Here is a 24,466-nt window from a genome sequence, read left to right as displayed (position 1 = left end):
TTTAGTACCTCAGGACTCTAGTGCCACTGTGGGAATCGGAAGTAACGTGTAGGTGATGCGTCCGTTTGCAGTGGTGGTGCTGCTGTGCGTGGTGCTGGTGGGGGCGGCGACCGCCGCAGACGCAGACGCCGGCGGCAGCGGCGCGATGCGCGAGGAGTTCGCGTGGAAGGAGTCCGCCTTCGCGTGGCCGGACGAGGCGTCTCAGCAGCGGGCGGTGGAGGCGGGCCGCTACGTGGTGGGCAACAACCTGCCCCTGGGGCTGGCCCGCTGGGGCGACAAGATGTTCGTGACGGTGCCGCGCTGGAGGCACGGCGTCGCCGCCACGCTCAACTACTTCAATCTCACCGAGGCCCGCCAACAAGGTACGTAGAGAATCGCTGCGCCGTCCTACACAGATGTGAAAAAGTCATGGAGGGCGGCAATATGGCATACACAAGGTATAAAAGGATAATGGCTTGGCGAAGCTGTCATTAAGGTCGAGCGACGGGAATTAACAGACTTTGAACTCGGAAAGGTAGTTGGAACTAGACGTATGGAACGTTCCATTTTGGAAATAGTTGGGAAATTCGACATTCCGAGATTCACAGAGTCAATAGTGCACCGACGAAACGAAGTTTCTGGCATTGCCTCTCACCATGAACAATGCAGAGGCCGACGGTCTTTTTAGACCTAGAGCAGAGGCGTTTGCGTAAGAGTTGACTGTTAACAGAAAAGCAATACTACGTGAAATAACCGCAGAAATCAATGTGGGACGCACGAGGAGCAGATCCGTTAGGACAGTGTGGCGAAATATGGCGTTAATGGACTTTGGAACCGGCCGCTGTGGCCGAGCGGTTCTAGGCGCTTCAGTCCGGTACCGCGCTGCTTCTGCGGTCGCAGGTTCGAAACCTGCCTCGTGCATGGATGTTTGAGATGTCCCTTAGGTTAGTCACGCTTAAGTAGTTCTAAGTTCATGTGACTCATGACCTCAGATGTTAAGTCACACAGTGCTCAGAGCCATTTGAACCATTCTTTTTTTTTGGGCTATGGCAGATGACGGACGACACGGGTGCCTTTGCTAACATCACGACATCGCCTGCAGCGTTTCTCCCGGGCTTGTGACCATATCGGTTGGACCCTAGATGATTGAAAAATCATCTTGGTCAGATCAGTCTGGATTTTAGGTGGTAAGAACTGATTCTGAGGTTAGCTACAGGGAGACGCGAATAATATGCTACATGCACAAGAGCCAGAGGGAATAATAAGAGTGGAAGACAAAGAACGAAGTATGACGGAAATAAAAGAAAGGTTCAGGAGTGGAACTAAAATTCAACGTAAAAGGACATCAATGATGATACTGCTGTCCTCAAGGAAACTGAAGAAGCATTACATTATTTCCTGAACTGAATGAACAGTCTGTTGGGTACAGAATATGGACTGAGAGTAGAGAGAAAGTAATGAGAAGTAGATGTAATGAGAACATCGAGACACTTAACATCACGATTGATGGTCATGAAGCACATGAAGTTAAGGACTTCTGATACCTAGGCAGCAGAGCAAAGAGGACATTAAAAGCAGACTAGCACTTGCACAATGAGCATTCCTGGCCAGGAGAAGTCTACTGGCATCAAATACAGCCCTTATGTGAGGAAAAAGTTCCTGGGAATGTAGGTTCGGAGCACAGCATCTTGTGGTAGTGAAACATGGACTGTGGGAAAACCGGAACAGAAGTCAATCGAAGCGTTTGAGATGTGGTGCTACAGACGAATGTTGAAAATTAGGTGCACTGATGAGATAAAAACAAAAAAGAAAAAGAAAAGAGAGCTGATGGCAGGGTTTGAGTTGGGGCAGATCTCATGAAGTCATGGACCCAAGTTACCAAGAAGACTCTGTGCAAGCTGGTTGTTGCTGTGTTTACATGGAATGGACTGGGCGCCTGGTGACCTACTTAAATTCGCAGGATGCTACTCAAAAACAATTACTTAACTTGATTTTGATCACAATAATGGCGGTAGAGTACCGTGATAGTGCGAAAGTACGCCGCAGTAGGTAACTGCTGTATTTCTCCAAGTGAACTATTTAATAACTCGCGTCAACGCTGTAGACAGTCCAAGCAACAAATTATTAAGTTGTGATAATAACTGCCGTGTTGGCTCATGGAGATCTGCACCATCAGTCGACGGTGGACACAAACTGCCACCACTGATGCATCCATATCACACCGCTTCGCATTACCCAAAGGACAAGTGGCACTGTGCTTAAATCGTAGTTTCATGCTTCACTTTCGGTTTCAGCAGTCATCTTTCACTACAGAAATTTATCTCAATGACTCAAATAACGTTTTCTCAGATGAAATTTGAAGCAAAGGCAAAAGTTTGAGTATTCGTGGCGTAGACACCCATATCAAGGGCTGATCGTTCGTTGTTCACCCATTGAAAGCACAGATCAAGCTGGCCATTGTTGGTACCAGCCACCCTTGGTATTTTCCGCAAATGTGCAATCTTCAAGAAGAGGAAGAGGGATTTTCTTATAGCGAAGAAAGTTATTGTTAATATCAGTTCAGGTACGAGTTATCATCTACAGTGGGACGAGAGTTACGGCTGAGGACTACCACCTTCTGGGATTGGTCGACGGCGCGCCGTGCAGGCTCACAGAGATAGCGGTCGCTGTGACGACCCGTGACTCAACAGCGGCGGCCGGGGCTGAGCGTGGCTCTCCCATCCTTGACCGGGTGCCGTGAAACTCTGACCATCGTGCTGACCCCCAGTGTCGTCACCAACGGAAAGGTCGACAAGGCAGTAGTGGCTGGCATTGGCAAGGCTACTCTCTCAGCTCGGCATTGACTAGTGAGGTATCTTGACTCGTTCGATAGGATACGCTTCCGTCTCCGGTAGTCTTCTCTGAGGCTCCAACTTTACAGAACTCTCTCGTAAAGCGTTGTCCTGACATCTCTTCTCTACCTCATGATTTGACCATCGCATTGGCCATCGTACATTCTCTACCCAATATTGTTGTCGGAGCTACAAACGAGTGGCTTTCACCACGTCTTCTCGGTGAACTGTGCTCACCCGCCAATCGAATCCTCCCAGAAACGTATTCAGGAGCTGCGTGACTTTTGCAGTAGGATACTTCCTTCCAGAATGATCATGCATCCGTTTACTCTCTTTAAAATATTTACTATTAAAAACAGTCTTGATCACGATTTATTTATCAAGGTGACCGGTTTCGACCACTACTGTGGTCATCTTCAGACCATTGAGTAGGAACCTCTTTCTGTTGGAGAATCTCCAACAGAAAGAGGTTCCTACTCAATGGTCTGAAGATGACCACAGTAGTGGTCGAAACCGGTCACCTTGATAAATAAATCGTGATCAAGACTGTTTTTAATAGTAAATATTTGTAAGACATTGATCACTGCCTTTCCCGTAATGTATTCAAAAGTAATTCATTTACTCTCTGTTTTCTAGCAGAATCTTTCGCATACATACAACATCCTGTCCTAGTCGTTTTCCCGAGATGAACGTTTCCTGTGTACGACAGCCTGAAGCACCATGCCAGGCAACGCGAAGTTTTCAAGAAGACCACGTCGTAGCGATATGCCTTTCTCTCCGACGAACTGTTGTTGTCGTACAAATTAACAATGCCATCGATTGGAGTGAAATCATACGCAAATACACTCCTGGAAATGGAAAAAAGAACACATTGACACCGGTGTGTCAGACCCACCATACTTGCTCCGGACACTGCGAGAGGGCTGTACAAGCAATGATCACACGCACGGCACAGCGGACACACCAGGAACCGCGGTGTTGGCCGTCGAATGGCGCTAGCTGCGTAGCATTTGTACACCGCCGCCGTCAGTGTCAGCCAGTTTGCCGTGGCATACGGAGCTCCATCGCAGTCTTTAACACTGGTAGCATGCCGCGACAGCGTGGACGTGAACCGTATGTGCAGTTGACAGACTTTGAGCGAGGGCGTATAGTGGGCATGCGGGAGGCCGGGTGGACGTACCGCCGAATTGCTCAACACGTGGGGCGTGAGGTCTCCACAGTACATCGATGTTGTCGCCAGTGGTCGGCGGAAGGTGCAAGTGCCCGTCGACCTGGGACCGGACCGCAGCGACGCACGGATGCACGCCAAGACCGTAGGATCCTACGCAGTGCCGTAGGGGACCGCACCGCCACTTCCCAGCAAATTAAGGACACTGTTGATCCTGGGGTATCGGCGAGGACCATTCGCAACCGTCTCCATGAAGCTGGGCTACAGTCCCGCACACCGTTAGGCCGTCTTCCGCTCACGCCCCAACATCGTGCAGCCCACCTCCAGTGGTGTCGCGACAGGCGTGAATGGAGGGACGAATGGAGACGTGTCGTCTTCAGCGATGAGAGTCGCTTCTGCCTTGGTGCCAATGATGGTCGTATGCGTGTTTGGCGCCGTGCAGGTGAGCGCCACAATCAGGACTGCATACGACCGAGGCACACAGGGCCAACACCCGGATCATGGTGTGGGGAGCGATCTCCTACACTGGCCGTACACCACTGGTGATCGTCGAGGGGACACTGAATAGTGCACGGTACATCCAAACCGTCATCGAACCCGTCGTTCTACCATTCCTAGACCGGCAAGGGAACTTGCTGTTCCAACAGGACAATGCACGTCCGCATGTATCCCGTGCCACCCAACGTGCTCTAGAAGGTGTAAGTCAACTACCCTGGCCAGCAAGATCTCCGGATCTGTCCCCCATTGAGCATGTTTGGGACTGGATGAAGCGTCGTCTCACGCGGTCTGCACGTCCAGCACGAACGCTGGTCCAACTGAGGCGCCAGGTGGAAATGGCATGGCAAGCCGTTCGACAGGACTACATCCAGCATCTCTACGATCGTCTCCATAGGAGAATAGCAGCCTGCATTGCTGCGAAAGGTGGATATACACTGTACTAGTGCCGACATTGTGCATGCTCTGTTGCCTGTGTCTATGTGCCTGTGGTTCTGTCAGTGTGATCATGTGATTTATCTGACCCCAGGAATGTGTCAATAAAGTTTCCCCTTCCTGGGACAATGAATTCACGGTGTTCTTATTTCAGTTTCCAGGAGTGTAGAATCACACTCGTTACCACGATATACATGTATTTCTTGTCTAGCAATGGAACATGCTGATGCACGCTACGCAATTGTAGTATCAATTTTGAATAAAATGCCACCACCAGTTTCGTGGTCTCGCGGTAGCGTTCTCACTTCCCGAGCACGAGGTCCCGCGTTCGGTTCCTGGCGGGGTCAGGGATTTTCATTTGCCTCGAGATGACTGGGTGTTGTTTTGTCGTCATCATCATTCATCCCAAATACGGTCGTAGGAAGGCAATGGCAAACCACCTTCGCTAGGACCTTGCCTAGTACGGCGGTGCGGGTCTCCCGCATCGTCCCCTACGCTCTGTGAAGGTGTATGGGACTTCATCATCATCTTAGATTAGATTAGATTAGATTAGATTAATGTAAGTTCCATGGATCATGAATACGATATTTCGTAATGATGTGGAACGAGTCGAATTTTCCAATACACGACATAATTAGGTTAATTTAACAACATACTTAAGTTAATATAACAACTTTATTTTTTTGTGTTTTTTTGTTTTTCTTTATTTTTTTTATTTTTATTTTTTTAAATATTTTTTTTTCTTAATTTATATCTAAAAATTCCTCTATGGAGTAGAAGGAGTTGTCATTCAGAAATTCTTTTAATTTCTTCTTAAATACTTGTTGGTTATCTGTCAGATTTTTGATACTATTTGGTAAGCGACCAAAGACTTTAGTGCCAGTATAATTCACCCCTTTCTGTGCCAAAGTTAGATTTAATCTTGAATAGTGAAGATCATCCTTTCTCCTAGTATTGTAGTTATGCACACTGCTATTACTTTTGAATTGGGTTTGGTTGTTAATAACAAATTTCATAAGAGAGTATATATACTGAGAAGCTACTGTGAATATCCCTAGATCCTTAAATAAATGTCTGCAGGATGATCTTGGGTGGACTCCAGCTATTATTCTGATTACACGCTTTTGTGCAATAAATACTTTATTCCTCAGTGATGAATTACCCCAAAATATGATGCCATATGAAAGCAATGAGTGAAAATAGGCGTAGTAAGCTAATTTACTAAGATGTTTATCACCAAAATTTGCAATGACCCTTATTGCATAAGTAGCTGAACTCAAACGTTTCAGCAGATCATCAATGTGTTTCTTCCAATTTAATCTCTCATCAATGGACACACCTAAAAATTTGGAATATTCTACCTTAGCTATATGCTTCTGATTAAGGTCTATATTTATTAATGGCGTCATACCTTTCACTGTACGGAACTGTATGTACTGTGTCTTATCAAAATTCAGTGAGAGTCCGTTTACAAGGAACCACTTAGTAATTTTCTGAAAGACAGTATTGACAATTTCATCAGTTAATTCTTGTTTGTCAGGTGTGATTACTATACTTGTATCATCAGCAAAGAGAACTAACTTTGCCTCTTCATGAATATAGAATGGCAAGTCATTAATATACATTAAGAACAACAAAGGACCCAAGACTGACCCTTGTGGAACCCCATTCTTGATAGTTCCCCAGTTTGAGGAATGTGCTGATCTTTGCATGTTATGAGAACTACTTATTTCAACTTTCTGCACTCTTCCAGTTAGGTACGAATTAAACCATTTGTGCACTGTACCACTCATGCCACTATACTTGAGCTTGTCTAGCAGAATTTCATGATTTACACAATCAAAAGCCTTTGAGAGATCACAAAAAATCCCAATTCAGTACTGAAGTTAGACAATCAGGCCATTGCGCATCCAAATTGAAACGGCCCGCCAAATACAGTTAGTGCCAATTGTTCTCATAGCGTAGATGAAAGCTTAGGAGACTGCTCAGCCTTTAGCTCGGATTCGATCCTCACTACCGTCCCAGTTTTTGTATCGCTCTCTCGTTCGGTTTGAGGAAACCAAAAGAAGTACACGTTTGGCGACACTGTCTCTTCCGAGCCACTTGTACACATATGAAAAAAAAGTTTTACATCACCCCGGTTCCCAAAAAGCCTGAATATAGACGTTGACTGTGGATACTGTATCACAGACACACTCCCTTTGACTTTTCAGACATGTCACTAAATCCACCCAAAGATGTAAACAACCATGCATGAGCAGGGCCTATTAGACGGAGGGAGTCCGACAACCGATCAGTTACAGTCATTCCACCAGCATCAGGAAAGAGGTACACGGCTCATGTTGTCTGTAGTTCAGCCATGTATACATGGCCAATACCGCGGATCGATCGCGTCCGCATTGTTACTTTGTGCCAGGAAGGGCTCTCAACAAGGGAAGTGTCCAGGCGTCTCGGAGTGAACAATAGCGATGTTGTTCGGACCTGTAACTACAGAGAAACAGGAACTGTCGATGACATGCCTCGCTCAGGCCGCCCAAGGGCTACTACTGCAGTGGATGACCGCTACCTACAGATTATGTCTCGGTGGAACCCTGACAGCAACGCCACCATGTTGGATAATGCTTTTCGTGCAGCCACAGGACGTCGTGTTACGACTTAAACTGTGCGCAATAGGCTGCATGATGCGCAACCACTCCCGATGTCCATGGTGAGGTCCATCGTTGCAACCACGACACCATGCAGAGCGGTATGGATGGGCCCAACAACAAGCCAAATGGACCGCTCAGGGTTGTCATCACGTTCTCTTCACCGATGAGTGTTGCATATGCCTTCAACCAGACGACCGTTGGAGCGTGTTTGGAGGCATCCAGGTCAGGCTGAACGCCTTAGACACACTGTTCAGCGAGTGCAGTAGGGTGGAGGTTTCCTGCTGTTTTGGGGTGGCATTATGTGGGCCGCTGGTGGTCATGGAAGGAGCCGTAACGGCTTTACGATACGTGAATACATTCTCCGACCGATAGTGCACCCATATTGGCGAGGTATTCGTCTTCATGGACGATAATTTGTGCCCCCATCGTGCAAATCTTGTGAGTGACTTCCTTCATGATAACGACATCACTCGACTAGAGCGGCCAGCATATTCTCCAAACATGAACTCTATCGAACATGGCTGGGATAGATTGAAAAGGGCTGTTTATGGACGACGTGACCCACCAACCACTGTGAGGGATCTACGCCGAATCGCCGTTGAGGAATGGTACAATCTGGACCAACAGTGCCTTGATGAACTTGTGGATAGTATGCCACGACGAATACAGGCATGCATCGATGCAAGAGGACGTGCTACTGGGTATTAGAGGTACCGATGTGTACAACAATCTGGACCACCACCTCTGAAGGTCTTGCTGTATGGTGGTACAACATGCAATGTCTGGTTTTCATGAGCAATAGAAAGGGCGGAAAAAATGTTTATGTTGATCTCTATTACAGTTTTCTGTACAGGTTCCGGAACTCTCGGAACCGAGCTGATGCAAAACTTTTTTCGATGTGTGTATCTGAGCACACAGCGGCCTCAACGGCCAACTTCAGTGCTAATTATCACGGAAGCCGCGAAACATATCGAATTTTTTTTTCTTAACAATTGCTTCTCAGCATAACCTACTTTGCAAAGCCCTTACAAGCTTCTGTTTCTGACAACCCTGTATAGCTGGATAATGGCCTTTGGATCTGAAACCAATCGTGGATTTGAAAAAAGGAGTGCAACCTACGTTGTCATTTTATTCAGAAACATGTAAACGTTTCTGTCAAGGGATACAAAATTGCTTCATCATGAAATAAGAAAATTACTATTGTGTCCCTCTCAAGCTCACTACCCATAATTTTTCTCATATCCTAATTACAGGGAGAAACAAGATGCCGCTGTTGTAAGAAGTGTCAAGGTCATAGGTATGGCAGTGGGAAACACAGAAGAGTTTAATAATGTAGGAGAGCATAGTATGTAGCACTGACGAACAGTTGATTAGCTGGGATTAGCTGGTACTCCCGTATCTAACGTAAAAACATATTCCTGATTTCCGTCCATTGTCTATTCGCTCGTATCAACCGCATGATCACGATGCTCCAAGGAGTTTCTTCATCACAAGCGACAGACGTCTTGCAGAGGACATGAAAATTGGCAGGCTGAGTGTTCGAGAAAGGTCTGTCTGTCAGCAAATCAGTTTCCGCTCCGTTTCATAAAAGGGTGTGCGCCCGCTTATCGTCAGCCTCAAGTGGCTATTAGTCCACTGTCGAAGGTAACTAAGGTCCAGAAAAAAGGCAATGGTAAACGCAATTTACGGTGTTTTTACATATCAGGAGTTTGGAGTGTTGATTCTGGGAGCGGAATGGTCGACTGATGCTATTCTGTTTCCTTAGGACGAAACACTTCCGGCAAAAATTCTTATCGAATTCACAACATTCTGTTCCCTGAATTTCCTCTACGCGTCAACTCATATTTTATACAGACTACGAAGATACTTGCCTTATTATGCGCATGAAATACCAAAGCACGAGTGACACGAGGACAGTGTCCTCTTAAGAGGAACGATTGATTATACATTAACGCACTTCATAGCGAGCAGTACTTGAGAGTGGCGTAACAGCCAGAAATTGCGACTGTGGTGAATAAACACATTTGTTAGCACTCTAGGCGGAAAATATTGGCATTTATGAAAAAAATGTTACATTTTCGGAACTGTAGAGGGCGTCAAGAACTTTTGACAACGTTAGCCCCTCTAGAAGAAAAGAATTGTAGCAAATGAGGTCAATAGCATGGCAGAAGTTGATTTCTCATGATAAACTGATGGAGTAACCTAAGGTGGCAATTTACTTTTATTTTATAGGGCGTTATCCAAGAACTGATGTTTTCGTACAGATTACAAAAATTCGACCATATTCAGCTAACACTGCGATTCTTATGAGTCACAGAGAACAATGCCGATAATGTCCCTACAACTTTTTTATATGTCCATACTTATGACTGGAAATTTGAGCGATTTCTGACGTTCACTTGTGTAATAAAATGGAACACCAATAGCCGTCATTACCATTTTATTTATTATATGTATACCAGTTTCGGTGCTTCACTACACCATCTTCAGGTCTTAATGGACGCTGAAGGAGTTAACTCCGATCATATACCCGATTCCGTCAGTGGCCAACATCCATGAACTGGTTCTCGCAGACTGTCTGTAGTAACGATTTTGTGTCTCCAGCGGTAATCTCAGTTGGTAGTTACAGGTAGTCTGCGAAAACCAGTTCATAGATGTTGGCCAGTGACGGAATCGGTTACATGATTGGAGTTAACTCCCTCAACATCAGCTAAGTCCAAAAGATGGAGTACTGACGCACCGAAACTGGTAGCCGTATAATGATTAAATCGTAAGGACGACCGTAAGTGTTCCATTTTATTACGCTCCTATAACGTTTCTAGCATTGGAAGCAAGGTAGAAGAAGATTCCTGGCTGATTAAAATTGTGCGCCAGACCAGGACTTGAACCCGGGACTAGTGGCTAAGCTACCCAAGCAAGTTTGTGGACCTCGCCTCACGGCGTTATTTCCGTCAGTACCTCATCTCTTACCTTCCAGACTTCACGGAAGTTCTCCTGCATACCTTGCGGAACTGGTACTCCCGGAAGCAGGGAAATCAGCGCACAATCCGCTGCAGAGAAAAAATTCTTTCTGTGAGCAGTCCCTCAGACTATGTTTACGCAGTATCCTTTATTCCGCAAAGTATGCGGGAGAACTTAGTGAAGCTTGGAAGTTAGATGAGGTACTGGAGGAAATAGAACTGTGAGGGCGAGAAGTGAGTCGTGCTTAGGTAGCCCAATCAGTTCAAATGGTTCAAATGGCTCTGAGCACTATGGGACTCAACTGCTGTGGTCATAAGTCCCCTAGAACTTAGAACTACTTAAACCTAACTAACCTAAGGACAGCACACAACACCCAGCCATCACGAGGCAGAGAAAATCCCTGACCCCGCCGGGAATCGAACCCGGGAACCCGGGCGTGGGAAGCGAGAACGCTACCGCACGACCACGAGATGCGGGCTAGCCCAATCAGTGCTGGCAGGGTAACCCAGTGTGTTCGGTCAGGCTCATGAGATATCTGCCCAGAACTACCGACGAAGAAACAGATCGAAGGAAAGAAAAGTCGGTAGCGCACTTGCTCGCGAAAGACAAAGGTTCCAGGTTCGAGTCCTGGCTTAGCACACAGTTTTAATCTGCCAGGAAGTCTCAGATCAGTGTACATTCCGCTGCAGAGTGAAAAAGAATTTTGGAAGATTCAAGAAGTTTCTTTCTTTACGAGTCTATATACGGAAAACTCTGACTGAGCGGAGATCGAGAACTGACACTAGTGGAATTTTGCAGTACCAATAGTGTACATTACTGAATATGACGGTTGTATGACCGTTCTCCAGTACTGGGAAATTTCTCAGATTTTTAGAATAATCGTTTATGAGGTGCTTTTCTCCTATTAACGTCTAATGATCATGTTATCAAATATGAGTAATGATAGAACAGTGAACACTCTTTTATATGATCTACGTCTGCTGCTATAAATTTCATCTCTACTGTCCCTTCCGAGAACATTACCAGGTGGCGCTGTAACTGTGGAGAAAAGATTGACTGTTGTCCTTCTCTGACCCGTTTAACGAGACCGGTTAGCAGAATGATTTAAAAACAATCGTTTATGCACAGACCGACGTAGTTGAAATGCAAGAATCACGCTTTGTTAGGAGTGTAGGTTACATTACAATACCTTGACATTACCTGCGTTCTCGGATATCAAAAATCTCTGCGTTCCAACTTAGTGAATGCTGTTACTAGAGAAAACCTGTTAGACGTTCACCATTGTCTTGAACTGCTCGTCGAGATGAAAACATACGTAGCAGAGAGGAGAAGGCAACAGATGCTTACAGCATTTGTGTTCACGTGTATGAAAGGAGAGCATCCCGAAGTAACGTCACTAACTTAGCCCTGGTGTTGGCAAACAGCAACGTGATATCCGCTTTGTTTAGCGTAAGATTGAAAGCAGCGTCATAAGACACGAGAAGATATACACTCCTGGAAATTGAAATAAGAGCACCGTGAATTCATTGTCCCAGGAAGGGGAAACTTTATTGACACATTCCTGGGGTCAGATACATCACATGATCACACTGACAGAACCACAGGCACAGAGACACAGGCAACAGAGCATGCACAATGTCGGCACTAGTACAGTGTATATCCACCTTTCGCAGCAATGCAGGCTGCTATTCTCCCATGGAGACGATCGTAGAGATGCTGGATGTAGTCCTGTGGAACGGCTTGCCATGCCATTTCCACCTGGCGCCTCAGTTGGATCAGCGTTCGTGCTGGACGTGCAGACCGCGTGAGACGACGCTTCATCCAGTCCCAAACATGCTCAATGGGGGACAGATCCGGAGATCTTGCTGGCCAGGGTAGTTGACTTACACCTTCTAGAGCACGTTGGGTGGCACGGGATACATGCGGACGTGCATTGTCCTGTTGGAACAGCAAGTTCCCTTGCCGCTCTAGGAATGGTAGAACGATGGGTTCGATGACGGTTTGGATGTACCGTGCACTATTCAGTGTCCCCTCGACGATCACCAGTGGTGTACGGCCAGTGTAGGAGATGGCTCCCCACACCATGATGCCGGGTGTTGGCCCTGTGTGCCTTGGTCGTATGCAGTCCTGATTGTGGCGCTCACCTGCACGGCGCCAAACACGCATACGACCATCATTGGCACCAAGGCAGAAGCGACTCTCATCGCTGAAGACGACACGTCTCCATTCGTCCCTCCATTCACGCCTGTCGCGACACCACTGGAGGCGGGCTGCACGATGTTGGGGCGTGAGCGGAAGACGGCCTAACGGTGTGCGGGACCGTAGCCCAGCTTCATGGAGACGGTTGCGAATGGTCCTCGCCGATACCCCAGGAGCAACAGTGTCCCTAATTTGCTGGGAAGTGGCGGTGCGGTCCCCTACGGCACTGCGTAGGATCCTACGGTCTTGGCGTGCATCCGTGCGTCGCTGCGGTCCGGTCCCAGGTCGACGGGCACGTGCACCTTCCGCCGACCACTGGCGACAACATCGATGTACTGTGGAGACCTCACGCCCCACGTGTTGAGCAATTCGGCGGTACGTCCACCCGGCCTCCCGCATGCCCACTATACGCCCTCGCTCAAAGTCCGTCAACTGCACATACGGTTCACGTCCACGCTGTCGCGGCATGCTACCAGTGTTAAAGACTGCGATGGAGCTCCGTATGCCACGGCAAACTGGCTGACACTGACGGCGCCGGTGCACAAATGCTGCGCAGCTAGCGCCATTCGACGGCCAACACCGCGGTTCCTGGTGTGTCCGCTGTGCCGTGCGTGTGATCATTGCTTGTACAGCCCTCTCGCAGTGTACGGAGCAAGTATGGTGGGTCTGACACACCGGTGTCAATGTGTTCTTTTTTCCATTTCCAGGAGTGGAGTTTCGTCTTATGAAAAGGCACGTCATAACTCATCTGCTGCAACTGATATTTTTATGTCTACCTGTTTGTCGTCAAATATGGTGTGTCTAGGAAATCTCCTTACTCGGATCGCTAGATAACATTCAAACAAATCGTATTAACGAGGTTTATTACAAAATGAAAACAATACTTAACTTTGACAGCTATACAGAAGCGTCGCATGCAAATCTATTAACAATCTCAAGTCTGTGATACAAGTGAAGTAACGAGCGTTGACGCTTCTATGCAAGTGCCTAGTCTTGAAACTACTATCGAACTGGGCGTCGCCAGTCGGTCGCGGCGTTAAGTCCTCTTCACACAGGGGCCGCTGTTGTCGCGTTGTCGTCCTGAAGTGGGGTCGGTCAGCGTGCGATTGGCTGACATCTTCTCATAGCCATCTCTTCTCTATCGTTCCCGTCTGGGGTGCCGACGCTTGACTCTGCGCCGTAGCAAATGTAACATTATCCACATTAGTTACGATCGAGAGCCTTGCACGATGATTCATTTGGCCGTCAGTTAATTCCCTTTGTGCGCCCATAAACACCTCGGAAACCTTTTCACATGAATCATATGTGTACAAATGACAGCTCCAACGATGCACAGAACTTTTATACCTTGTGTCTGCTACATTACCACCATCTACATAAGCGTATATCGCCATCCCATGACTTTTGTCACCTCCGTGCGTTAGTTCTACATGAAAATGAACAGGACTTTATTGTATCACATTTAATGTAGTTCAATTTTGCAGTTCCGAATTATTCAAGAAAAATGTACAAAAATGATCTTCAAAACCGTTTTTATTGACCACCTCGAGAACTGCGGCCTTCACTGAAAACGTATCCCAGTGGAAAATTTAACTACATTAAATTTCCTAGGAAAACGTCCTATTCATTTTTTTCTGTAGAACTAACAGTTTGTGTGTAGCGAGCAAGAGAATTTGAAAATCTTGCACGTGGTTTAGGAACGCGTTACAAGTTTCCTAAAACCTATCGGTATGGGCAGCTGAGTTACCCTGTATATCGTTGTGAACCACCAGTGGAGCACCAACCAAAGATCGTGATACTGATTTCGGTGGTTCTGGTGGCTACTCTCTTACTTATGGCGTTATATCCTGTCGGTATTTGCTGTTGTTCTATAAAATTACTGCCCTTGTATGATGCGATATCGAACTTAGTTTCCGAATCTGGTACTTTCGAAAATCCTATCTTTGGTTATAGGAAAAAGTGGAGCCAAAAAATGAAACTATTTTCTTTCTTATATTTTGTAAATTATTACATAGAAACGACAAGAATGATTAATTATGTGATTATTTTCTGTTATTGAGCTTATTAAAGTAGCTACGGTCCCACAGTTAGATGGGAAGTCGATTCATTTAGTAATTCTTTCCCTTCGGAAAGCATTAGTTAGGAATAATATCGAACTTCGTAAAAGTAAAGAACTGCACGTTCTAACAGATGTGACAGATATGATAACTGAATTACAATCGCACACAAAATTGGCCCTCAAAATGATCGCGAACCAAACGAACAACTTTCGTCTTTCAATAATTCAAAGAATGGTTCAAATGGCTCTTAGCACTATGGGACTTAACTTCTGAGGTCATCAGTCCCCTAGAACTTAGAACTACTTAAACCTAACTAACCTAAGGACATCACACACATCCATGCCCGAGGCAGGATTCGAACCTGCAACCGTAGCAGTCGCGCGGTTCCAGACTGAAGCGCCTAGAACCGCTCGGCCACCGCGGCCGGCTCAATAAATCACTTTGATCGAAAATAAACACTGTTACTTTGATTTTAAATGAAAGGGATTGTAGAAATGCCCTAACATTTTCGTGATTTTAGTAGACTAGACAATCTGGCAACAATTACCAACAGCAATAGCAACACTAATAATAGTTTTTCACACGTACTGGTTGTAGGACCTTGCCAGAATAAAATTTTCACTCTACAGTGGAGAGCGCGCCGATATGAAACTTCCTGGCACATTAAAACTGGACCAAGGCACGAACTCGGGATCTTTGCCTTTCGCGGGCAAGTGCTCTTGTCAAAGGTCCTGAGTTCGAGTCTCGATCCAGCAAACAGTTTTAATCTGCCAGAAAGTTTAATAGGATCTCTGTACTGAGCTTTTTATCTTGTTATACACCATTGATTATATACAGCGCAGCCTTTCACAGATACTGACACAAAATAAAATTAAATGGTATTTTATTAATGGATATTATACGCCCTCAAATAAAATGTATTGTTCACGAAACGAGGGGGAAATTTTGAAGTCAGGCTGTGACGCCACAGTTCATTTTCGGAGGCAAATTCGACAGGCGTGAATGTGCTGGGATGGCTTTGAAAGGAAGCAGTGAGAAGAATGCTTGGAGCCAGTTTCTTCAAGGTATCTGGGAACATGTTACTACCGTGCCCTTGCATCGAGGACACACCGTTTAGGCTCCTTTAGGACACGATGCGTCAAGGCAAGACCTTCGTCAAACAAGCAAGCGGGCGCAGCGCTGACGTTTCTCTCGTACGACAAGACGACAGGATTGTACCTATGTCAAAAGAAGAATAAATGAGCAGAGGACGCAAGACCAGCATCGTGAAATTCAGCTCGCTAAATTTCGGGTAATTACTTTCTATTTCAAAGCACTGCATCTTGCTCCATATACTGTGGATACACAGTTGTGATTGGTGATAAGCAGCCACTTACCCTGTTATGGTGAAGAGTGAAAACTGATAAGCTAACAAACAGACCATTCAGAAATCTCAGTCACCCAATTTTAATATCTGTCGCAGCACGTTGGTTGCTTACGACAAGGAACTCCTCGAAACATTGTGGCTGTTTGAACCAGGAGCTGATGCGTGTGAATGTGCAGCTGACGGTTTTCGGGAATGTGTTTATGCCGTGCAATGCTGCTTCTGTTACCAAAGACAAGACACTGGATGGCTACAGTCAATTTATTTCTTTTGTCCCTTTCCCTAAGGATTTTTCCCGCTTTCAATGCAGGATCCTGATCGTGGATCTGCCATGGCAAATTACAAAAAAGCTTAAATCTGGATAGTCGGATAGCTATTTGAACCCCACTTCTTTATAAAGTGATTTCGTGCCTTACCTCTCTCCTTCTTTCTGCGTTAGACAATCTAGATTTAGGTACCATATTTACCCATAATTTCTTAAGACAAATGCTGCTATATTTCCTTTGGAAACGGCACAGTCGATCTTCCTCATTTTTGTCCGCTCCGAGCTAGTTCCCCATCTCTAGTTACTTCTTCGTCAACAGGACATTAAACTCTAATACGTATTTCTTCTCTCTTCTTCAGAGGAGCTACCATTCAATTTCTATTGCCATTGGCGTGAATGATACGGCAAACTCTATCTTTTGTTAGGTCGGTAATTGTCTGCAATCCGCGTGCGCTCTATTCTGCATGTCAGTTCTTATTAATTTTTATTTTTTTATTGGTGTTTAATGTACATATCACTTTGTTACATGGATAGTCGTTACGATCGAAGAAGACAATTGTTGTGGCGTAACAAGCTAGTCACGCCACACTGAGGAGGAAGCCGAAAGGCACGCGTACACACACGCCGACTGGCGTCAAGTCTGGAACAGGATACGTATTGAATACTATAAAGAAAATACGTATCTTTGGAATATACTTAACTTTTAATCAATCCTTGTGATACATCTCTCTTGACTATACAAATGAGACTCGTAAGATACATGCACTGTGAAAATTGGCGCCTTGCTAAGTCGTAGCCATTAACTTAGCTGAAGGCTATTCTAACTGTCTCTCGGCAAATGAGAGCAAAGGCTTCGTCAGTATAGTCGCTAGCAACGTCGTCGTACAACTGGGGCGAGTTCTCGTACGTCTCTCGAGACCTGCCGTGTGGTGGCGCTCGGTCTGCGATCACACAGTGGCGACACGCGGGTCCGACATGTACTAATGGACCGCGGCCGATTTAAGCTACCACCTAGCAAGTGTGGTGTCTGGCAGTGACACCACAACAATTAAGTAAGGACAAACAGCACGCAACAGTTAGTGGAAATGCCGTGTGGCTAGGGCCTCCTGTCGGGTAGACCGTTCGCCTGGTGCAAGTCTTTCGAGGTGACGCCAATTCGGCGACTTGCATGTCGATGGGGATGAAACGATGATGACAAGGACAACACAACACCCAATCCCTGGGTGGAGAAAATCTCCGACCCAGGCGGGAATCGAACCCGGGCCGTTAGATATGACATTCCGTCGGGCTGACCACTCAGCTGCCAGGGGGGACGTAACAGTTAGTGAAAGATCATAACACGTGATGGTATGTGGACACACAAATTTCTAAATTATTGAACGGAAAAGAAAGTGTACAGTAGAAAATATACACTGATTTTTTACCGAAACGAAATTGATGCATTGTGTTGGAATACACTGCCTTCTGCACTGTATGAAGAAACAAAACTGTACCGAGCAGTTGAAAAATTTATTTATTTCTTAGTGGATCTGGAATATTATAATTGAAGTTTAAGAGTACTGAAATGAGACAGAAGAGAATTACCAAAAAAGGAATTGCAACATCCAGTATGTAATCAAATTAATTTCTATAGCTTCTTGCTGATTTATCTTTCCTTATATAAAAACATCTAGTATGCTATAGCTTCTGTAAGGTAGAGATTAAACAACTCATACACATATCAGTATCCCCTGACAAATAGTTTATTGAATGGTGCAGAAGCTGTGGAACTAGACCAGAATTCGCATGAACGGGTGTGGGAAACCGTCTGACTGTAGTAGCTTACCAACGTCTGTTAATTCTTTGCAGGGATTCAGTCATGGTCGGGCTCGTCCGTGTGTCTACAGCAACTGCACTCTAGCGTTACACTTTACGGAAGCTTCTATCTTTAACGAAAGCTTTAATTTTCTTACCATTGTTATTTAGGTTGGTGGTGGTGTCAGGAAGTGAGTTAAAAATACTGTGGAATGTAGATCCTTAACTGTGGCACAGTTGTGATATGAAAGTAGCAGCGTTGCTCGACGCTTACCCAAATATGAGCGTCTTAATCTTACACAACATTTCATCAATGAAGTCAGCTTAAATCTATGTAAGATGCCATACTCTCACGCATTATCAATTTTAGGAATATAACAGGGAGATCTTGCACAGAACGTGTGCTACGTGTCAGGCGATCAGTGAGACGGTGCTTTGATTAACGGGGACGCGTATTAAACAGGAGCAATAGTCGAATCCTCATGCAGTTATTTTCGTTTAAGATTTTTTGCGTTTTCAATACATCACCTTAGAGTACATTGGGACGGTTCTTTCTACAAGAGGACTTATTTCCTTCCCAGTCCTCGTACATCTGTCTCGCTCTCTTCTATCGAAGTCGGTGTTCATTAAAATCTAACCTTCCTTCCTTCTCTCTTAGCCACTCGGTGACTGTGCCTAAAGTTGTTGTCCCAAATAACAATGTAGGTGTCATATCTATAACGAAGGGGCATGACAAGGGGCATGACCGACTGTCCCTTTGTGAAACTACAGCAAATTTTTACATCACTCATGCTTTAGTGCTTAACGCTACAGATGACGTGTGTTAGTGAAGACCCCTTGTAGCTCTCTGAACTAGCTACAGTTGGGCCACTAGGCAATTCACAGGGCAACATTCTTCACTGTGTTCACCAAGAATTCTATAGCATCATAATGGGTCTGATATTTCAAAAATCACATACTTTTTACTCTAGGTTCTTAAGTCGGATGTGTTTAAAGCTGTGCAGAAAGAAAGAAACACACCACCAGATGACTGTATGATATCTTTCTTTTCCTTTCTTCGCTGATTCTGCTGAGAACCTCCTCTCCTTATACTATCACTCCACCTACTTTTCAACATCCAATAACACCTCACCTCAAACGCTTCGATTTACTTCTTTTCTATTTTTTTCACAGTCCATGATTCTGTACCATACAACACTGTCACTGAAACGTAGAGTCTCAGAAATTTATTCCTCAAATGCCTATGTGTGATACTAGTTGACTTCTTTTTGCTACGAATTACCTATTGGCCAGTGCTTGTCTGATTTATGTCCTTTCTTCGTCATGTGTTGTTATGCTTCCAAGATGGGAGAATTCCTTAACTTTGTCTTCTTTGTGATTATAAATTTTGGTGTAACATTTATCGCTAATCTTATTTTTTCTTCTTCTCATTTCTTTAGTCTTCCTTCGGTTTACTCTGTTTATTTTCTGTACTCATTGCACTGTTCATTTCATTCTACACGTCCCGGAATTCTTCGTCGTTTTCACGGAGGATAGCAAAGTCGTTAGCGATTGTTATTATTGTTATGCTTTCACCCTGCATTTTCATACCACTCTCGAAACTTTTTCCGAAAGACTCCATCCCTGTTTTACGCCCTTTCCAAACACAATGTTTCGTTCTTGCCCTTGAATTCTTAATGTTCATTCTTGGTTATTTTACATACTGTACATTATTCTTCCTTCCTTATAGATTACTTCTATCTTATCTCAGAATTACGAACATCTTGCATCATTTTACAATGTCGAACGCTTTTTATAGATCGACAAAACCTATGAACGTGTCTTGAATTTTTTCGAAAGTCTTACAAGTCTTGCAGAACTGTTTTCTCTTTCTCCTATATCAGTATATTATTCTTGGTTGCAATTTCGATGCACGATCTGTTAAGCTGCCTGTGCGGTAGTACTCACAATTAAGCGCCCTTGCTACCTTCGGAGCTGTGTGGATTTTTTTTTCTGAAAGGCTTTGGTATCTCTACAGTGTTACAGATTCTACAAGCCAACTTGAATATTCGTTTGGTTGCCAGTTCCCCCACTGCCTTTCGAAATTTCTTATGAATGTTATCTGTCCCTTCAGCTCTATTTGGTCACATCCTCCAAAGATCTGTTAAATTCTAATATTTGATCATATGTCTTCCAAATTGGCTCCCACTTTCATCACTTCATCAACCAAGTAAACTTCCTCGTAGAGGCCTTCAGTGTATTGTTTCCACGTTTCGGCTGTCCGATACCTTCCAAATTGACTCCCAATTCCGTTTCTATCACTTCATCAACGATGTAATCTTCCTCGTAGAGGCCTTCAGTGTATTCTTTCCAACTTTTGGCTGTCTGTTCTACGTTTAGTTCGGAATTCATATTGCACTCTTAATGCGACACTCTTTCTTGTAATTTGACGTAAGATTGTTTTAACTTTCCTCTATGCTCAATTAGTCCTTCCGACAACCATTTCTTTTTTTGATTTCTTCGCATTTTTCCTGCAGCCATTTCCTTGTTTCCCCGCGGTTCGTATTTATTTCGTTCCTAAGTGACTTATACTGCTACATTCCTGTCTTTTCCTGAACATGTTTGTACTTCTTCTTTCGTCGATCGGTTGAAGCATTTCCCCTGTTACCTAACGTTCCTTTGCAGTTACAGTACCTTCCTTGTACTCAGCGTCTGACTGTCCAATGTTTGTGATTGCCCTTTTCAGATATGTCCATTCCTCTTCAACTGAACTGTTTATTATTCTTTACGGCTATCCATATCCTCAGCGAACTTCAAAGGCATCACATCATTCCTCAGTACTGCAGTATCCCACAGCCACATTGGTTCTTCCAGACGATTCTCTTCAACTTCAGGCTGCTCATCACCATTACTACATTGTGATCCCTGCCGCTGGGCAGGCCTTACAATCCAATATCTGATTTCGGAAACTCGAACGCTAATGTTATGATATAATCGATTTCATGTCTGCAGCACAAACACTATTCCACTAGGTAACACCTTCTCCAGATACAGTGGCATTACTACTATTTTGAGCTGCTGCATCATCGTCACCTGCTGTTGTTTGCTTGTTGCCACCGTCGCTCTGCTGCGAACTACACTGCGGGGACAATAGCGGTACGCATATATACAGATGGAGGTAGTATCGCATACTCAAGGTATAAAAGGGGAGCGCTTTGACAGAGCTGTCATTTTTACTCAGGTGATTCATACGAAAAAGCTGCTCACGTGATTATGGCCACACGACAGAAATTAACAGACTTTGAATGCGGAATGGCAGTTGGAGCTAGAAGCATGGAACATTCCATTTCAGAAATCGTTAGGGAATTCAATATTCCGAGATCCGCAGTGTGACAAGTGTTCCGAGAGTACCTAATTTCAGACGTTACTTCTCACCACGGACAACGCAATGGGTGACAGCCTTCACTTAACGACCGAGAGCAGCGGCATTTGCTTAGCGTCGTGCTAATAGACAAGCAACACTGCGTGAAACAACCGCAGAAATTGATGTGGGAAGTACGACGAACGTATTCATTAGGACAGTGCGGCGAAATTCGGCGTTAATAGGCTATGGAATCAGATGACAAACGCGAGTGCCTTTGCAGAGAGCACGGCATCGCCTACAGCGCATCTCATGGGTTTGTGACGAAACTGGTTGGACTCTAGACGACTGGAAGACAGTTGTCTGGTCAGGTGAGTCCCGATTTCAGATGGTAAGAGCTGATGGTAGCATTCGAGTGTGACGCAGATCCCACGAAGCCATGGGCCCAAATTGTCAACAAGGCACTGCGCAAGCTGGTGGTGCGTCTATAATGGTGTGGGCTGTGTCAACATGGAAATGAATGGGTGGTCTTTTTGTTCTGCTACTCTGAGATCACTTGCAGCCATTCAAGGACTTCGTGTTCTCAAACAACGATGAAATTTTAATGGATGGTAATGTGTCATGTCACCGGGTCACAATTGTTCCCGATTAGTTTGAAGAACATTCTGAACATTTCGAGCGAATGATTTGGCCACCCAGATTGTGACATGAATCCCGTGGGAGAATTATTTTACATAATCGAGAGGTCAGGTTGTGTACAAAATCCTGCACCGGCATCACCTTCGCAATTATGGACGGCTATAGAGGTAGCATTGTTCAATATTTCTGCAGGGGACTACCCACGACTTGTTGCGTCCCTGTCATGTCGAGTCGCTGCACCAAGGATGTTGATGCAAAAGGAGATTTGACGCGACATTAGGCGGTATCCCATGACTTTAGTCACCTCAGTGCATGCCACTTGTTGCAGATGTAGTTGTGATGTTGCCGACATCTGTCCAGGCTACTCAAGCGTGACGGTGACATTATTGAAACCGAGGACAGTACGACGGCCAGGCGAGAGCGTGGTTGCGTTGCCTTGGCATTCCGCTGCAAGAGAGACCCTTCGCAACCTCCCACCCACCAGCATCACCTCGCGCCTCCAGTTCCAGTCACGACAGCCGGTTTACGACTCTCCATTCACTTCTCTCTCTTCACGCCTTGGAAACTCCAGCACTGGCTAGAGATGGTCGCTGGTAGATTAACATCGCTCCTTCGCGATTTCCTCGTTACGATCATTTTGTTAGCGTAGCACAAAGCAACTTGCCAGAGTTACCCGGAAGCTGAATTCTAATAGGGAACACCACGGAAAAGGCATGAAATTTACCTACACTTACACCTGAAAACCACTGGGAAGTGCATGGGAGAAGGTACTTTCCGTTGTAACATTTGATCTTTTTTCCGATGCAGTCACTTACGGAGCACGGAAAGAATGATTCCTTAGCGTCTCTGTGCACGCGCGTATTCATTAGTCCAATCTTGATGCCTGTGGTAACGACAAGGAGGGTGTCGCAGTAGTACTCCTTGAATCATTATTTAAAGCTGGCTCTTCAGACTTAATAAGTAGGCTTTTATGGAATAATCTGTGTCTTCAAGTGTTTGCAAATTCAATTTTATCAGCATCACCATCACGCTCTGTCATGTGTCAAACGAACTTGTGACCATTCCTGCAGCTCTTATTTGGACACGTTCAATATCCCCTGTTAGTCTTATTTGGTACAGATTCCAGGGTGGGTGGCTCGAGTAAGTGTTGTTGTTGTTGTTGTTGTGGTCTTCAGTCCTGAGACTGGTTTGATGCAGCTCTCCATGCTACTCTATCCTGTGCAAGCTTCTTCATCTCCCAGTACCTACTGCAACCTACATCCTTCTGCATCTGCTTAGTGTATTCATCTCTTGGTCTCCCCCTACGATTTTTACCCTCCACGCTGCCCTCCAATACTAAATTGGTGATCCCTTGATGCCTCAGAACATGTCCTACCAACCGATCCCTTCTTCTGGTCAAGTTGTGCCACAAACTCCTCTTCTCCCCAATCCTATTCAGTACCTCCTCATTAGTTATGTGATCTACCTATCTAATCTTCAGCATTCTTCTGTAACACCACATTTCGAAAGCTTCTGTTCTCTTCTTGTCCAAACTATTTACCGTCCATGTTTCACTTCCATACATGGCTACACTCCATACAAATACTTTCAGAAATGACTTCCTGACACTTAAATCTATACTCGATGTTAACAAATTTCTGTTGTTCAGAAACGCTTTCCTTGCCATTGCCAGTCTACATTTTATATCCTCTCTACTTCGACCATCATCAGTTATTTTGCTCCCCAAATAGCAAAACTCCTTTACTACTTTAAGTGTCTCATTTCCTAATCTAAGACCCTCACAACATCACCCGACTTAATTCAACTACATTCCATTATACTCGTTTTGCTTTTGTTGATGTTCATCTTATATCCTCCCTTCAAGACACCATCCATTCCGTTCAACTGCTCTTCCAAGTCCTTTGCTGTCGCTGACAGAATTACAATGTCATCGGCAAACCTCAAAGTTTTTATTTCTTCTCCATGGATTTTAATACCTACTCCGAATTTTTCTTTTGTTTCCTTTACTGCTTGCTCAATATACAGATTGAATAACATCGGGGAGAGGCTACAACCCTGTCTCACTCCTTTCCCAACCACTGCTTCCCTTTCATGCCCCTCGACTCTTATAACTGCCATCTGGTTTCTGTACAAATTGTAAATAGCCTTTCGCTCCCTGTATTTTACCCCTGCCACCTTTAGAATTTGAAAGAGAGTATTCCAGTTAACATTGTCAAAAGCTCTCTCTAAGTCTACAAATGCTAGAAACGTAGCTTTGCCTTTCCTTAATCTTTCTTCTAAGATAAGTCG

The 24,466-nt window shown here is 45.0% G+C and overlaps 1 protein-coding gene across 1 annotated transcript in view; it reads left to right on the top strand.

Annotated features, from left to right (window-relative positions):
- The window catches only part of LOC126203494 (protein yellow-like), an 81,938-nt gene that overhangs the window by 23,149 nt on the left and 34,323 nt on the right, over positions 1-24,466 (top strand). Inside the window, exon 2 of the mRNA XM_049937823.1 lies at positions 72-362. Within this exon, the coding sequence (XP_049793780.1) occupies positions 72-362 (291 nt within the window). The remainder of the gene's footprint in view (positions 1-71; positions 363-24,466) is intronic.

Source organism: Schistocerca nitens, chromosome 9 (genome assembly GCF_023898315.1).
Source record: "Schistocerca nitens isolate TAMUIC-IGC-003100 chromosome 9, iqSchNite1.1, whole genome shotgun sequence".
Lineage (NCBI taxonomy): Eukaryota > Metazoa > Arthropoda > Insecta > Orthoptera > Acrididae > Schistocerca > Schistocerca nitens.
This window is presented reverse-complemented; position numbering and strand designations above follow the sequence as displayed.